The sequence below is a fragment of the Gymnoscopelus microlampas genome, assembly GCF_963454915.1.
Source record: "Gymnoscopelus microlampas genome assembly, chromosome: 3".
In the NCBI taxonomy this organism is placed as follows: domain Eukaryota; kingdom Metazoa; phylum Chordata; class Actinopteri; order Myctophiformes; family Myctophidae; genus Gymnoscopelus; species Gymnoscopelus microlampas.
In genome coordinates this window covers 17,294,872-17,303,309 of record NC_139940.1, presented here as the reverse complement: position 1 = coordinate 17,303,309, position 8,438 = coordinate 17,294,872, and the positions used below count along the sequence as shown (strand labels likewise).

Genomic DNA, 8,438 nt, shown 5'->3' with positions numbered 1-8,438 from the left:
ATTGCACTTGATCCTCTAATGTGTTTCAACTATGCACATATTTGTCTGTGCGCCGGCAGGTGCCTGTTGATGCTTTGTTTGTCTCAACCTTATACAACACTTTGGTCAGCTTCTGTTGTTTTTAAATGTGCTCTATAAATAAAGTTTGATTTGAAATACTAGGCTGATGTTGTGACAGGATACAATATACGTATATCTGGCTCTCGGTCACTTGAATTAATGTTTGTTTGCTTTCTTTCTTTCTTTCTTTCTCAGAGTGGAGACAGACTGTGCTGAGGTTGTTCTTGTGCCATAAATGCCCAGAAGACTGTGGTTCTCACCTACAGTATAACACCCTCCCCGACACCGCTGGAAGGCTCAACCCGAGGATGCCCTTAGAGATGGAGATCTCTCTCTATCCATGGATTTGTCTGCATGGGGGGATTCCTCCGCTCTGCTGACCCTGGACCTCCACTGTGGCTCGATTGCTGAGTGATTAGAATTTCACGTGCGTATTCCACGCGTGTCTGGTCGCCCCACGGCGGTCTCCACTGGTGGTCTCCGCCAAAGACCTTGGCCCCAGCCGGGGGTTTCCTCTGAAGACTGCTCAAAGTAGGAACCTCTTTAACGATTATGACGTTTAACTTGATGCTTAATTGTCGCTCAAATAATTGCGATTAACCATTTAATTGCGTCGCACTAACATTATGAATAAAACTTTGTCTGGCTTTTTTTAGACTTTGTAAACAAAAGCTGCACAGGGCAGATATGATGCAGATATATTGCATAATTCAATAACTATACTAAAAAAAAAAACATGAATACTGGAAATGGGCAATCTACGAGCTCAAAACCCGTCACATTGTGACGTGTTTTGAGCTTGTAGATCGGCTATATCCATTTTTTTTTATGTTTGAAAATATATGAAACATTTTCAGCATGGAAACGATTATGATGATTATGACTATTTTCCCCAAAAACTACTGCTATTATGTAATAATTGTGACGGGCCTAATTTTTCCTTTTCCTTTGCTGGATGCTGCAGCTGCTTCATGCTGCAGTTTGTTGGATGCTGCTTGTGGTGTTGGTGTTGGATGCTGATTGTGTTGTATGCGTGCTGATGTGGTTAAAGATGTTGTTCTGCTGCTTTTTTTCCAGTTTTTTTTTTCAAGTTGTGGAATCGAAATTTCCACAACCTGATTTACTAGTTTTTGTTTTCAAGTGGAATCTAGGACTATGTTGGTAGTGTAGTTTTTGTTTTCAGATTGAATCTACAAGGTAGTTTTTTTCAGGTTGTAGTACGACTATGTTGGTAGTGTTGTGGCTGTTATTTTGTGTGTGTGTGAGAGAGAGAGGGGGGGGGGGGGGGGGCAGGCGAAATTAGTGATGACACAAAGAAATGAGCATGCAAAATTGGAACTGGAACACTATAAAAATGAAGCTTAAATTGGGTACTTTCTCCTGATTGGCTGAGATTTTGACACCTACCGGAAAATGCATTTTCTGTTTATTAAAGAGCTGGAGAGACGGGGAGACTCCTGTTACTGAACAAACACTATATAGCAATGATAACTAGCAGAATATAGTGCTTTAACCTTTTAACAAAATACTTTTTGTTTTAACCAAAAAATATAACTTACCCTACCTTTTAAATACTGAATCAAGCAACTTAAAAACTGTCCTGGGGGCTCACAAAAGCCTGAGTAGACGATAAAATGAATGAAACGTTTTTTTGAAAGTGAAATATCCCTTTAATCCAAATTGTAGCACATACATACATATTTCACAAATCTCATGCAAGGCTACTGACAGGGTTTGTTTCTTGAGAGTAGGTGTTAACATATTCCTACGTGATTATGCAGATAAGATCTGAGTAATGGATCAGATATCCCTGTTAAACCTGACTTTCCTTCATGCAGTTGAGCTTCATTGTAGTAAGTTATGATTCTCTGAGCCTGTCTGCTCTCTCTCTACGTCGTCCTCAGACAGGTGCAGGTCATTAGAGCGCCACCAAACAAGACAAACAACAAATAGATTTTGTGCTTGCGTGCCTGCTTGCCTAAAGTGTGGCCCTAGTACTATCTTCAACAAGTATTGCTCTTTCTCTCTCTTTAAAATGTCATCTTTTTTTGCATTTTATTTAGTTACTATAATATTTTGCTACAGTAAGATATGACTATACAGTCAAGAATTATTACTTGGACTACATCAGGTCAATGAAGGACCACAACGATGTACCAGCCAACAGAAGAGTAAAGCCCCATTTATACTACATTATGACACGTCATACAACAAAGTATGAATCAGGCTTAACTGAGAGACAAATTAAAGAATATTGCACAGATGAAGGTCCAAGCATCAGTACAGGGGCAGATAAACCTATAAGATAAACCTATAAGATTCCACACTGATTTGTGTTTAACTGCTAATGTATGCTCTTACTGTTATACTGTTATAACTGTTATATTCCTTCATTTACATGTAAGCAATAATGCAAATCTTGTCATTGCGATGAAGAGGGACTTGTATTACCTCCACTAGCAGTTTGTTCAGATGAAAGCCATCTCTCTAGCCTCACACAGAGACGCAAAGGATAAACGACTCAAGGAAATGATAAACACCAATTATAAGACAGTAGACCATACCCGTCCGGGGATATGAGCACCCATAGTATGATTTTGGGGAATGCACACGCTTGTTTCACGCACATGATTTGGCAACCTGGTCACCAGCGACCACAAAAGTGCATGCGCACGTACGCGGCGTGTGTATGCATGCGCACTTGGCCACGTATGCGAAGTAACGTCAAAAACTGCGGCCGTAGAGCGGAACAGGTTCGGAAAAAGGCTATTGAACCGCACGAATTTGGGTAAAGTGAAAAACGGGCGTCGGTGTTCCATGCACCTGCTGATGGTCAATCGCTGTGTGCAAATACAGATCAATTGCTCCAGGCACTGAGGAGAACCGGGCAGAAGAGATTTTGGGGACGCACGCACGCACACACAGAGGCACAGAGCTTTGGAGAATTATAGGATGGTGATTTAGGTAGTGGTGTAGTAAGTCATCCTCACATGAAGTCTGATAGCCCCCCCCCCTCCCCCGGCTGTGGAGTTCATTTCACCACTTTGAGAAATATGTTTTTAGACAAAGAGACAGTAGTCTAGTCAGTCAGTCCTTTAATCAAAAGATCAGAAACCCTACCTCTATAGTATTGTTTCCTCATTCCCTCCATGAACTGCTGCTATGGAGGGGAGAAACCCATGACACCATCTCTTTTTTTCCTCATTCTCTTCAATTACCCATACTGTGAGAGCAGTTTCAGCTGCAGAGAATGAGGAAAGAGTGCTGACAGAGCACACAGTTATTCTCTGTAACCTTTGGATTTAGGGAGCTACACTACCCATACCTGAAAGGACCCAAAGCGTATGGGGAAGTTTGAGTAGTTGATACAGTACATGCCTGTATGGTTGTCTCTATCAGTGGAAGTACTTTTGTGATGTAAATGTATATACTGTAGCACAAGTATAGTCTACAAGTTTATTTATTCTACAACTAAAATTATGGCACAAACCTCTTCATTATGATGGTTATAGAACCTCTCAATAAAACGTGCAGAGGTACTCGGCCACCCTTGAATTATCAAGCACCTATTCTAGGCTAATAATAAACAAAAATGTAAATCTGTATTTTACATTTTATTCAGTAACACATCATATATTGTTTGCACAAAGTTACAGAAGGATGGTGATTTGTTTAAAACAGGGAAAGCATCTGTGTCATTTTAGTTTTTTGCGTTGGCTATTAAAAATTGCAGATAAACAAGCTCACAGCGCGTCACTTCGTGCAACGCTGCAAGCTTGTACATCTGCTATTTTATTTTTTATTTTTTTTAAAGATCTTCAAAGTGTGAGAACTACTGATTTAGAAGGCATTTGTTGAATCGGCCTCAGGTCTTTATGGGTTAACATTTTGTGGAGTTGCCCTGACCAGTGTCCCCGCAGAGGTAAGAGGAGCGCTCTGGCTGAGGTTCAGCACCTCGAACAGCGACTGACCCTAGGCAGAGTGATTGAGGGGCGGCACATCCTGCACTCATCCTCAATCAACTGGAAATGATGACTGCTGTGTCTGATTAACAAGTGATGACACCTGGGTTCTGATCAGCCTGGGCTATATAAACAAAGCTCACGCTCAGTAACAATATCAGTCGTCTGTGTCAGAAGCCCACCCTTCTGTCTCTGCGGCAAGGTGTTGGGGGGAAAGATACACACTCCACTTTTACATAAGTTTATGAATCGAAAGAAGCATGAGTCTGGCTGGGTACTGTGTTAGGCACCCAAAGGGTGAGCTCACTGATACTGTGGTAGCCAACTCAAGCCACAGCTAGGAGAGGAAGTGGAGGACTGTCTGTCCTACCACTGAGCCTGTCACAATGCTAGTCTGTCTCTGTAATTATTTGAGATGGATAATGTGTGCAGACTGCAGAGTGTGTTTTAGATTGATCATTTGCACGCACATTCATATGGTCATGAAACACAACACTTCAAGCACCTCTATTAAAATACATTCTGGGGGAAACCCAATTTCCTACTTCCTTTGTCCCTGTGTCAAAGCCGTTTGACACGTTGATACTAATGGAACCCCTATCAAGATGTTATCTGCTTTTTGAATGATAGAATCTAGAGTTTGGATGCTTTCACATCCTTGTAGCGTTTGAAAATGATGAGAATCATCTATAGTGCAGAGACTATGAAATTCAGGAGAAAAACAAACAAACACGCATTTTCATTCAAAAGGGGGCTCAATCACAAGACAATGATGGGGATATTGCACCACATATCTCCACCAAAAATAGCCGATCTATAAGCTCACAACGCATTGCTGGGGTTCAAGTGGTTAAGTAATTTAATTATCTGTATCTGTCTTTACCCTGATATGGCACATCTCTGAAAAGGGCCCATTGTTCACCTTTTTGAGCTTGTGGTAATATCTATCCAGCTGTCCTCACTCCTTCATTGTAGGTTTCAGCCCACTCTGTAATTGATTTTGTTTACTTTAAACATATTTCCTAATGAAAGGTCTCATAATACACAACTCTCAAACTTACAAGTCTCAAGGACATGTATTTGGAGTGTTTCACACCATCATTTCTCAGCTTTGCTAAGACATTACATTTTCAACAGATTTTGAGTTGTATTGTCCATTTACATTGTTTCCCCCATAATAACTGTTCCTAAAGGAGGGGTATCACCTCATAGAATAATACAGATTCCTTGTTAATAAATAAAGTGCTTTAAAATCACAGTAACACGGAGTGATAGTCCAGCACAAGGCAAAGATGTGTCTATGTTGACGTTTTGGTGTAGGATAGTTCAATTCTAACTATAAATATGAATATTCCTTCACAAGTGGACTGTACAAACTCCTTTTTAGAAAACTGTCACTCATTCATCTTTGAAAGTGAAAATCATAATTCATTTAGTTATGATTCCGCTCGAAAAACTGTTTTTGTGTCATGATTGCTAATGCAAGCCATCAGACATATACAGTCTATTCAATCATTCTAATGTAAATTTCATAATATGACAACAAAAAAACATTAAAAGAAACAATGTCTGATGAGCATCCCAAACAGCAGTTATTATTGATTCCTTAACCAATTTAACATTGACATTACAAAAGCCACATATCATAGACAATATGACTTGAAGTGTCTGTATGGCCAATCAGGCAAACATTTTGCAAAATATCCTAATAGTCAACTTTATGGGCAATAAAGAAACAGCCTATATCACGGGCCTATATTAAGTCCAGCCTCTTTCCTATTCAGACTCAGACTGAAAACAAAAATACAGTCCATTGATTGGTTGGGTCAGAGCCCAATTTGTCCCAGTCACTACCTGTGGCCACACCCCAGCCACTCACCCTAATCATATAACTGAATCCTAAAAATATTTTGGTACAGATAACAGAAACCTCGTAGTGACTGTGAGTGACAAAGAACTTGAGAAAAGGTAATGCATCTACCTTTATCACACTATTACAATACATTATTTCAAAGGGTTTGGTTGGTCAAACTGGAAATTGTTCCCAGTTGTGTGTCACTAATGGTGGAATTAATTATTGGCTTGCATGTTGATGTGACCTTGATAGTGTTTTGTCTTATTGTAACCCATTTGAAAAAAGTAGGTGTAGCTTAAATTAAAAAGTAAGTCTAGGTTAAACATGCCTTGAAAATAAAGCAAGTTGGCTAAATAGAAATAAGTGGCAGAGAGCATTGTCTTCTCAAATTTCCTTCATTTAAGTTTCAAGAAATTAAGGAAACTTAATCTGTCATGAATAAGTTTATACATTGGTTTGCCAATATTTAGCAACTGAAATAATAAGGTTTTAAAACTACATTTGTATGAGCCTTTAATAATATGGTATGCTGCTTTTCTTGATTATTATCTTTTGTTGTATGTGGTCGGTATTGCTTTTGTGGCTGTTTTGAGCACAGAACATGCAGGAAACGATTAATGATTCTCGGTGTAGCAGATAATCCATGCATGCTGCACACTGTTTATTTACATGTATTGTGTGCATATGTCTGTGTGTGCAATGTAGAGATTCAAAACCATATCTACTTTTCTACATGCATTATTAGCCTATCATGGGTGCACTGGGAAGAAAATATTCACATAACAGAGACTAATACTGTTAATGTCAATTGATGATAAGTTGAGATGAAAACTGAAATCTTTCAAAGCACAAACTTGTCATGCGGTGAGTTTTTATCTGCCATTCTCTCATCAGGATTGTCATGTCTGAGCATCTCTATGAATCTGCTGATGACATTGAGGCAACATATGATAAGGAGATCATGAGTGATGTCATGAGTGAAGCGCAGAAGTTTGTGAAAGTGGACCCTGCTCAGTCATCAGCCAACGCAAAAGAGGAACAAGACCAGTTGGAGAATCTGAGTCTGAACATTGCCATTACTGGAGAGAGCGGGGTGGGAAAGTCCTCCTTTGTCAACGCCATGCGAGGTCTTGGAGATGGAGATGACGGGGCAGCAGAGACTGGAGTGACTGAGACCACTTTAAAAACCATTCGATACATTCACCCCACCATGCCCAATGTTTACATTTGGGACCTGCCGGGAATTGGCACACCCAACTTCAAAGCTAAAAAGTATCTCAAAGAGGTTCAGTTTGACACATATGATTTCTTCCTCATAATTGGCTCTCTTAGGTTCAAAGAGAATGACATCTTGCTGGCGAAAGAGATCAAGAAGATGAAGAAAACGTTTTACTTCATCAGATCAAAGATCGATCAGGATGTGCAGAATGAAATTCGGAAAAAGAATGTAAGTGAGGAGCAGGTTCTGTCCAAGATCCGACTCAGCTGCAGAGAAAGCCTGACGACAGTTGGAAGCCCCAAAGTCTTCCTCATCTCCACATTGGACCTGGGGAAGTATGATTTCCAGAAGCTGGTTGACTCCTTGCAGGACAACCTGTCTGACCACAAGTGGTCTGCTCTGGTTCAAGCTCTGCCTGTTTGCTCTCTGAGCATGATTGACAAGAAAAAAAAACAGCTTCAAAAAAGCGCAAGGGCCGTTGCTGCAGGTGCTGCAGCCACAGTAGCCGTCCCTCTTCCTGGCTTAGCAGTGGGCTGTGAGATTGGCATCATGGTAAAGTTCCTACAGAAAGCCTGGGTGTCCTTTGGTCTGGATGAAAAATCCATCCAAGCACTGGCAGAGCGAGTCAACAAGCCACAAAGTGAACTGAAATCAGTGATGAAATCTCGCTTTTCCAGGGGAGTAGATAACACGGTGGTGAACAAAATGCTTCGCACAACAGGCATGGTGGTGGCAAAGACTTTTGAGGCTTTGTTATTTGGTGTCCCAGTCTTTACAATGGGGATATCATTTGGCACAACCCTTCACCTTCTATCTCAGGGAATACAAGAAATGGCAGAAGATGCGAAAGCTGTTATTGTTGCAGCAGGTTTGTGACTAAATTATTGTAAAGTGACATGCATGTACAGTAGTCTTGTATGTAGACACAGTAATTACAAGATGTTGGGGTTTGCGGTGTAGGCATTAGCCTCTCAGGGGTATAGAGTAATATACCCAGTAATTGTATGGCAATGTAATTTGTATTACTATCAGGTAAGGAGGCTTGAAAAAGTTATTTTAGTGTATGAATGTTCGGTTTCCCCGGCACATATTATGCACGAACACATACATTTTACTAGATGTTATTTACACAACTTATACTGTATGCCATAATTTCTACAATGTTCTTGATAGGTACATGCATTTACCATTCAAAACCATAATTTATGACTTTTCATATAACACATTGCTGAATCTTACTGGATTTCTTTTCATTACAGAATTCCTGCATTATTGTAAATGGGAAAGTAATCAATACATTTTAATAAACTGAAACTAATCTTAATTAATTGAAACCGGGAGT

General features: G+C 40.0%; 1 protein-coding gene across 1 annotated transcript; it reads left to right on the top strand.

Annotated features, from left to right (window-relative positions):
- The first annotated feature begins 5,951 nt into the window (after positions 1-5,951).
- LOC311042509 (interferon-inducible GTPase 5-like) lies at positions 5,952-8,409 on the top strand. The gene is made up of 2 exons (XM_084053289.1): positions 5,952-5,990; positions 6,772-8,409. The coding sequence occupies exon 2, from the start codon at positions 6,779-6,781 to the stop codon at positions 7,970-7,972; it is 1,194 nt and encodes a 397-aa protein (XP_083909415.1). The 5' UTR covers positions 5,952-5,990; positions 6,772-6,778; the 3' UTR covers positions 7,973-8,409.
- Positions 8,410-8,438: the final 29 nt, after the last annotated feature.